Source organism: Tenrec ecaudatus, chromosome 7, assembly GCF_050624435.1.
Source record: "Tenrec ecaudatus isolate mTenEca1 chromosome 7, mTenEca1.hap1, whole genome shotgun sequence".
Classification (NCBI taxonomy): domain Eukaryota; kingdom Metazoa; phylum Chordata; class Mammalia; order Afrosoricida; family Tenrecidae; genus Tenrec; species Tenrec ecaudatus.
The window spans coordinates 34,889,821-34,899,046 of NC_134536.1; the positions used below are offsets into that span (position 1 = coordinate 34,889,821).

The 9,226-nt window shown below is 50.3% G+C and overlaps 1 protein-coding gene across 2 annotated transcripts; it reads left to right on the plus strand.

Moving 5' to 3' along the window:
- Window positions 1-437: 437 nt before the first annotated feature.
- SGK1 (serum/glucocorticoid regulated kinase 1) lies at window positions 438-7,466 on the plus strand. Of its 2 annotated transcripts, none has more exons than XM_075554508.1 (12): window positions 438-597; window positions 1,613-1,688; window positions 2,311-2,386; window positions 2,819-2,923; window positions 3,037-3,120; window positions 3,251-3,382; window positions 3,617-3,729; window positions 4,083-4,206; window positions 4,598-4,693; window positions 5,282-5,437; window positions 5,555-5,644; window positions 6,295-7,466. In XM_075554508.1, the coding sequence occupies exons 1-12, from the start codon at window positions 480-482 to the stop codon at window positions 6,460-6,462; spliced, it is 1,338 nt and encodes a 445-aa protein (XP_075410623.1). In that variant the 5' UTR covers window positions 438-479; the 3' UTR covers window positions 6,463-7,466. The 2 variants fall into 2 exon arrangements, with proteins under 2 accessions (XP_075410623.1, XP_075410624.1); XM_075554509.1 differs by lacking the exon at window positions 438-597 and adding an exon at window positions 1,342-1,487.
- The last annotated feature ends 1,760 nt before the right edge of the window (window positions 7,467-9,226 follow it).

Genomic DNA, 9,226 nt, shown 5'->3' on the forward strand with positions numbered 1-9,226 from the left:
CGGCCGAATGCGGGGCTCCCTCACTTGCCACTTCCTCACGTGTTCTTGGCATGGCAGGGATTAAAAATGCAAGGAGGGAAAATAATCACACGCGGAAAGGACAGAATGTTCTCAGAGGTTGAGAGAAAAAAAGTGAAATGCAGATTGGACCTCTTCACCCCCCCCCCCTTTTTAGTGCAGACGCGAATTTTCTTTCCGCCCCCTCCCCTCCACATTCCTGACCTCCCCCCTCCCCCCTTCCCTCTTTCTTTCCTTCCTTCCTCCTCTTCCAAGTTCTGGGATTTTTCAGCCTTGGCTTTGGCCAAAAGCACAAAAAGGCGTTTTCGGAAGCGACTCGGCCGTGCACAAGGGTCATTTGTTTGTTTTGGGACTTGGGGCAGGAAATCTCGCTGGGCCTGAGTCACGGCGGCTCCTTCAAGGAAACGTCAGTGTTCTCTCGGCTCTCCCGCTCGCCCACCGCGCGCCCGGAGCCCGTGACCATGGGGGAGATGCAGGGAGCGCTGGCCCGGGCCCGACTGGAGTCCCTGCTCCGGCCCCGCCACAAAAAGCGGGCCGAGGCGCAGAAAAGGAGCGAGTCCTTCCTGCTGAGCGGACTCGGTAAGCGCGCGGCCCCCGCGACGTGCCCCTCGGCCGGCTGGGGCGCGCAGACTTTGCCTTGGGTGGGGGTGGTGCACGGTGCAGAGGGGAGAGGCCGGGGCCGGGGCGTGCGCGCGGGCAGCACCGCCGGGCACCCCGGCCCCTTCTGGCCCCCGCAGATAGGGCGCGGGCCGCCCTCCCTCGCGCAGCAGCCTGCGCCCGCGCGATAGCCCCGGGAGGGAGGCGCGCGCGGCGACCGGGAGGCCTCGCCGGGGGGCCGGCGGAAGAGGCTCCGGCTGCGGGCGCGAGCCCAGGGTCCAAGGGAACTGAGCGCTGGAGGATGCCCCCGGGACAGGCACCCCAGACGCCGCGCACCGGGCGGGCGGGTGGGCGGAAAGCGCCTCGCCGCGGCGACTCTCATTTCCTACCAGGCAGGCTCAGCGAGGAGGGTGGAAAATTACTCCCGCCTCGCCATCCCGCCTCGCCCCTCCGCGGGCGCTTTCCCTCGCCCCTTTCCGGGAGCTCCTGGAGGTCGACCGCAGCCCAGCGCTCGGCTCACCCCCCGCCGCCTAGGCGCCCCCGCGCCCCCGCCCGGGGTCGTCCCGGCGCGGGCGCCCCAACCTGCGGGGCTACGGAGCGGCGAGGCTGGCCGCTCCGGGGGCGGGCAGTTCTGGGGGCGTGGCCATTAGCGTGCCAACCAATGCGGCTTCTTCCTTGTTGCGCGGGCCCCGCCCCCAGGCGGCGCAGTGTTTATAAGCCGGCCGCCCGGCCGGCTCGCAGTGGTGATTGAGCGGGTCTCCTCTCCCGGACTTCTCTCTCTTCTCTTCCCGCGGCTATGACTGTGAAAACCGAGGCTGCTAAGGGCACCCTCACTTACTCCAGGATGAGGGGAATGGTAGCAATTCTCATCGGTGAGTGCAGGGCTGAGCCTCGCCCTGGAGGCTCGACCGAGCGCGATTTTGTTGAAGGTTCCGAATCAGATTACCTTCGGAGATCGTGAAGCGTCAAGCGCTGACTTCTTTTCTTTAATTCACAGCTTTCATGAAACAGAGGAGGATGGGTCTGAACGACTTTATTCAGAAGATTGCCAACAACTCCTATGCTTGCAAACAGTAAGTTTGGTGGCATTTTTTAAAGGGTGTAGTTTGTTAGCCGGGCATACGCTCATAAATGAATATGTTGACCGGAGAGCTAGCTGTAATAGGAGTCCTTTTTTCGTTAGATTGTATTGTGTTTTGAACATTTCAAACGTAAAGGAAAACTATTGATTTGGGCTTGTAAGGTACGTTTTTCGTGTTTGCCTAGTTTACATGCTCTCCCAACACGGAGCTGGCAGCGCTGTGGTTATGTGTTGGGCTTCTGCCTGTAAGGTTGGCTGTTCTAAGCCACCAGCTGCTCCGCGGGAGACACGGAGTTTCCCCGCTCTCACAGAGCTGCAGTCTTGGAAACCCAGGGGCGGTTCTACTTGCCCCAACTGGGTCGCTGTGAGGTGGCATCGACTTGATGGCAGTTTTTCTTTTCTTTTTCTCAACGAAGTGCAGCCCTAACTTCTGTTTTAAGGGTTATTGTTTGACTTCGCTTTTTTTAAAAAATAAACTGAGTAAGTTAGTTGAATTTCTTAAACGCCCTGAATTCTCAGGGGAAAGTGTGAGCCAGCAACTCACTATTGAGATGAATGTGCCCCCTGGTGGGAAGTTACAGGAACCTAAGCGATTTTTTTTTTCCCTCTTGCAGTCCCGAAGTGCAGTCTATTTTGAAAATCTCCCAACCTCAGGAGCCGGAGCTTATGAATGCCAACCCTTCACCTCCGGTAAGTGCTCTCTGCTGTGATGCACCTGGGGAGGGAAACTGTGCCGTGAGTCAGTTGGCATTCCTGCATCGTGAGTTAAAAGAGCATTTCAGAAATTAGTATCAAACCAGGAATGCTGTATTAGTTCATGGCATAACAAATGACCTCAGTATTGAGGCTGGAGAATGTATTTTTATTAAGAGGCATAGTTCATAAATAAAAATCGTATGCACTTATACTAACCTGACTGTATGGTTCTCCGTATTCTCATGCAATACTGATTTGTATGGATTTGAAAAGTGGCTGTTGAGGATGATATTTAGAGAGAGCACTACTTGGTGACTTGCCTCTGTCAGTTGTGGAGGAAACAAACCTTCCTAAGACATGTGCATGTTATAGGTAGATTTGTATTTGAAGCTCCGATATTTATTAAAAGAAAACTTTCCTTTCTAGCCCAGCCCATCTCAGCAAATCAACCTTGGCCCATCATCCAATCCTCATGCAAAACCATCAGACTTCCACTTCTTGAAAGTCATTGGGAAAGGCAGTTTTGGCAAGGTAATTTCAAGGGCAAAGACACGCCCAATCATTGTCTTTCATGACTTTGTGGCTTTCCCTCTCTCCTCTCCTGCTGTGAATAACAAAATGACATTTGGATGCTGCCATTTCAGGTTCTGCTGGCAAGACACAAGGCAGAAGAAGCATTCTATGCCGTCAAGGTTTTGCAGAAGAAGGCAATCCTGAAAAAGAAGGAGGTAGGAGACGTGCCCCCTGACGTGGGCTTGGTGATGGGCTCCCTGCCAGGAGTCTTTCCTTTGGGTTTTGGGTGCCAGTTTGAGAATTCCCACTCAAGTCTTGTCTTTTTTTTTTTTGTCTGCCCTTTAGGAGAAGCACATCATGTCAGAGCGGAATGTTCTACTGAAGAACGTGAAACACCCTTTCCTCGTGGGTCTTCATTTCTCTTTCCAGACTGCTGACAAGCTGTATTTTGTCCTGGACTACATCAATGGTGGAGAGGTGAGCTGAGTGCCAGGGAGCTAAAGGAGAAGATGTGTCCATCAAAGACACTGAGGGAGACAAAGGATCAGAATTAGCATTTCCTCTAGCCTGCCAGGCATGCAATAGTTAATGGACTAGTGAGGGCCACTTCCGGCAATTGTTCTCCTTAGCTATGTATGTTGAAACCAATTCAAGGCATTGTCAGCAGCAGGCTTTGGCAACCCAGGTGAACTTTGTTTTGTTTCCTTGTAGCTGTTCTACCACCTCCAGAGGGAGCGCTGCTTCCTGGAACCCCGAGCTCGCTTCTATGCTGCTGAGATAGCCAGTGCCTTGGGCTACCTGCACTCTCTGAACATCGTTTATAGGTGAGCAGGACGACTCTTCAGGGCACCTCCCTGTGGGGGTCAGGGGAGGTGGAGGGTGGAGGGTGGGGGGAGGACACAGCCCTAGCCTTTGGTGAAGCCTTAAAAGAATTTGTTGATATGCAACTTGGGTTACCTAACACAGGGCTTGACTGTGGCCACTAGGGACCCAGCCAGCAAGGATTGTCCCTGATCCAGAGTAGATTAGCCGAACAAGGACTCCCATTTTTGTGCACTGCACAGCCTGCCTGGATTTCACATGCTCCTAATACCCCGAGCAATTAGGTTTACAAAGGATTTCTTATGAAGTGGAATTAATCTATTAAAATCTTGTCTTTTTTTTTTTTTTGGTACAGAGACTTAAAACCAGAGAATATTTTGCTGGACTCACAGGGACACATTGTCCTGACTGACTTTGGGCTGTGCAAGGAGAACATTGAACACAACGGGACGACTTCCACCTTCTGCGGCACCCCTGAGGTAGGAGCCAGGAGCCCTCTTCCCACCCCGGGCGTCTCCCCTGCAATCACTTCACGCAGATTTCCCTCAGGTTTCTGAGGGTGACTCAGTGCAAGCAAGACTCTGTTGACTGTTTTGATACAAGTTCCAAAGCCTTGTGCTGCTCTCCTGAAAATGAGCCGTTTTCGAAATCCCAGTAAAGATTTGTTCAGCCTCCCCATAAATATCCGTGCACATAGGCAGGCAGCCAGCCAGCCTCCCACAGACCCACAGTCCTCTCATGAAGAAATCATCTCACATGCAATCTCCAGGTTCACCCCTGGGTCTCGCCACCTTTTCCAATTAATGCCTGGTCCTGGGGGGCAGCTCCTGGCTTCAGCACTCTAACCTCCGTTCCCCTGGTCTCTTTCAGTATCTGGCTCCAGAAGTGCTTCATAAGCAGCCTTACGACAGGACTGTGGACTGGTGGTGCCTGGGGGCCGTTTTGTACGAGATGCTGTATGGCTTGGTGAGTAGTACTTGGGCCCTGTGGATCCTTGCCGCCCATACCCCGCCACCCCACCCCACCCCCAGCACTGACTTCATACCCATCCAGGGTTCGCAGCCAGGCAGACCTGTTAAAACCAATTCATTATACCTCAGCCTTATCAGTAACCTAGCCAGAAGTCAATAACTCAAACCAAGCGATCTGCCCTCGAGGCTGTCTGACTCAGCAGTCATACAGGACAGGGGAGAACTGCCCCTGTGAGTCCGAGACTAACTCTTTATAGGAGTGGAAAGCTGCACCTAGTTTTCTCCAACCCAAAAGTCAATAAGGGAGACAGATTGTTTGGGTTTTGTTTTTTCCCCAATGTGGGCTTTTCATTCGTCAATTCACATTTTACTCGACGAGACCACACTCATTTTAAGTGATGGTAAAAGCTGAGGCTTGGCTAACTTAAACCCACTGTTGAGGTGAGGGTTGAAAAATCCAAGTGGACTCCTATTTTTCTCAAATCCAGCACCATAAGTATAGCTTAATCTTTTACCCTGTGAATCTCAGATACTGTATAAAACTTTTGAAAAAAGTATTAAGGACTTTTCCCTTCCCTTTCAGCCTCCTTTTTACAGCCGAAACACTGCTGAGATGTATGACAACATTCTGAACAAGCCCCTCCAGTTGAAGCCAAATATCACGAATTCTGCGCGGCACCTGCTCGAGGGCCTTCTGCAGAAGGACAGGACCAGGAGGCTGGGCGCCAAGGATGACTTTGTGAGTTGGAGTCTTTTTCCTTCCTGTTCTCGTGGGCTGTCTGGGAAGTACGCAGAGACTTTACTGCCCCGATTGAATTTCGCCTGGCTAAATTAACCTCATGTTTCTTCTCAACAGCTGGAGATTAAGAATCATGTGTTCTTCTCCCTAATTAACTGGGATGATCTCATTAATAAGAAGATTACGCCCCCTTTTAATCCAAATGTGGTAAGTTACTGGTCTCTTCTAAGTAAAGTGAGGCACAAAAGACATACCTTGTTAGCTGGTGAGGGAGGCGACCACTCAGAGCATAAATTGGTATCTAGTTTATTCTTAGATCCATTCGTTTCTTGGGCTTGCGGGGAGGAACAAGGGATAGTCCCACAAAAAGCACATATATTTAGAAACAGCAGAGTAGAAACTAATTTACTGCCATGGAGTTAAGTCCCACCCACCCCCCAAAAAAGATTCACACTATTGTTACACTGTATATGGATTTTGAGTTTTGTAGCAGTCCCTCAGGTGGTGCAGTTTGCTCTGAACTGCTAACCTTAAGACTGACAGTTCAAAGTCACTCAGTGGTACTGAGGAAGAAAGGTCTGGTGACCGGTTTCCATAAAATGTGACAGCCAAGAAAATCCTGCTCGAGCAGCTCTGCTCTGTTGTAGCACACGGGGTGACCATGAGTCAGAATCGACTTAGTGGCAACGGATTTGGAGGGGGTGGTTGGTACTTGAAAGAGTTGACAGTGGATTCCCCCAGAAGTATCCTCAAGATTTGAGCTCCCTTATCTAAAACCATCCTGAATCGGAAATAACAGCAGCAGCTGGTCTGAGTCCAGCATGAAATCTGATCACACGTTCTTCCTTTGGCAACAGAGCGGACCCAGCGACCTGCGGCACTTTGACCCCGAGTTCACCGAAGAGCCAGTCCCCAACTCCATCGGCAGGTCCCCCGACAGCATCCTCATCACGGCCAGTGTCAAGGAGGCAGCCGAGGCGTTCCTGGGCTTCTCGTATGCACCCCCTATGGACTCTTTCCTCTGAGCAGCCCTGGGGACTTCTGAAGGATTCTCTGTGTTCCTGAATGGTTGTTAGCCTCCTGGTAGAGCTGCCAGCTGACAGGCCATTTTAAAGGAGAATTTGCACATCTCTGGAAGCTGGGAGATTGGCACTGCACACTTTGCTGGAAGCTTTTCGAAGAGCACACCCTCCTTCCAGTGAGCAGAGGTTTCCACGCCTCTCTCTCTCCCTCTTCCTTCCAACGTGGTGCTATCTCTGAGACAAGCAGTAGGGCGAGCCCCCAGGCCAAGGAGCCCTAGAGGCTCTTCAGAGGAAGGCTCTTCCGAAGGGCTGTCAGGCCGCGACACTGATGACTATGAAATGTGCCTTTTCTGATGAGATCATGTTAGCTCCAAAGCTTTTCCTATCACAGAGTGGTCCGGTTCCTTACCTTCCCTCGCGGGGCCTGCTGAACTAGTGGCGCCGTTGAGTGGTGTGCTTGTTCACAGGTGGGTTGCGTTCTAAGCATCAATGTGACACTTGCAAGACACTACAACGTGTGGGACATTGTTTCTTCCATATTTGGAAGCTAAATTTATGTGTAGACTGCTTTTGTTTCGTTTCGTTTTTTGTAAGATATAAATACTTAAGAACTAAAATTTATGGAAATGGTCTTGCGATGACTTGTACCCAGATGCTTACAGAAAGCATTGCTGCTATGAATATTTCTATTTTCAGAAAGGGTTTTTTATGGACCAATGCCCAGCTGTCGGTCAAAGAGGTTGGTGTTTTCATTGTTTAAAATGTCACCTGTAAGATGGGCATTATTTATGGTTGTTTTTTTTTCCATTCCTGACCATTGTGTTGTATAAAATCTGTACATTGGGTTATATAACATTAGAATATTTAAACTTACAGGCTTATTTGTATTGTAATCCACCGTTTTAATGTACTGTAATTAACATGGTTATAATATGTACAATCCTTCCTCCCCAATCACACAACTTTTTGTGTGTGTGATGAACCAATTTTGGTTTGCAATAAAACCTGGAAACATATTTATAAAGTTGGTGTCATGTGCTACTTTAAGACATTGCTCAGAGACTTGGGTGGTCCCGTCCCAGACCAGAGCAATAAAGACAGGGTCAAAATAAAGTAAGTCACAATACCACTTAAAAAATTTCCTGGTTGGTAAAACATTGCATTTGCCCTATACGGGGTGCAATAATCTGATAAACAAGTTGGAGATTTTGTGAGCTGGGCCAAACTGACACACGAGAAAATGTGAGCACACACGGATGGAGACGAAGTGCTGATTGCCTTGCTCACCCAGAGCTACCACCAACCCTCCCTGCGTGGCTCTAGAGAGCAGTGAAATGAGGTGCTCCTGCAGTTGGGTAAAGAGGTGTAGTTGGGTCAGTTTACAACTTAATAAAACTAAGGATACTGCTGTCATTGATAGTTGACTTCCAGCTATCAGTGACTTCTGATTCCAGAAGAAAGCCCACCCAATGTCATCGGTCCATGCATAGTTCTGCTATAGATAAGGGTTTCCAAGGCTTTAAACCTTGATGGGAGCAGATAGCTCCATCTGTCCTCTGAGGAACACCACATGGACTTGAACCACCTGCCTTGCAGTTAGCAGTCTGACAATTAGTGGGAGGTACCACTAGGGATCCTTGAAGAGGACAAATATTTGAGTGCCTTCTCTGGCCTGAGGGCTGAGTTGATCACAGGGAGCCAAGTGGACAAATCTCTGCCCTTTCAATGCCTTCTTGAAGGGTGGAGAGAACAGATGGTTTTTAAGTAAAATCACTTTGTTTAAATGGAAATCAAGAGTCCTCTGAACTTTTAGGAGAATGTCACTAAAAAGGTTAAAAATGTTTATCATAAGTACATGTGCTCCCCAAAACTGGGTTGGCAGGGTTTCAATTAGCACCCACCAGCTGAACAGAGTCCAGCACTGGCTGGAGAAGACTCCCAGGAACACAGCCCGACAGCACACAGCACGCCATGCCCCAGGGGCCTCTGAGTCTGACATGTCGGAACCTTGTTTGGAGCTAGCTCATGCACTGGAATATTTACTAGCAGCGAAGTTTCATAGATCTGTATCTTGAGCCAAAATTGGATTGCAATTTTCTAAGTCTTTCTCCCACTGCCTGTGTGCCCCTTTGCTGTACTGTGCCAGCAGGGTCACCCAGGAGGGACGGGTTGTAGCAGAGCTTCCAGACTGGCAGAAGATTTGGCGCTCTACTTCCAAAATTTCAGCCAATGAAAACCCCCTGGCCTACCACCACATATTGTCCAAGGCGCCCGGCGTGCTATTGGACAGCTAACCTGAAGGTCGGTGATCCAAACCCAACAGCCACTCCTAGGGGGAAACAGGAGGTTTTCAGCTACCTGTGCTTGTAAAGAAAGACTCATGGCCTGAGAAACCCTACACAGCATCCCTATGAGCCCAAATCAGAGGCCTGCTGAAACCCTCCAGAGGATTGCTCTGCGCTGGAATACCAGCCCTGGGGCTATAACGAGTTACGCATTGGACTGCGAACCATATAATGTCAAGACTTGAAAACCGGCAGTCGCGCCAGGGGAGACAGATGAGGCTTTCTGCTTCCAGAAAGGTTACAGTCTCAGAAATCCACAGAGGCAGTTCTACTCCATCCTACAGGGTCAGCATGAACCAGAACTGACTGTAGGGCAGTTGAGTTTGGGATGAGCTTGATCGTATCAATGGCGGTGGATGTGGGGCAGAGTGCTGGAAGATACATTGCCTGGGTTAAAAGGCCCTCAAGGTGCATCGTTGCTC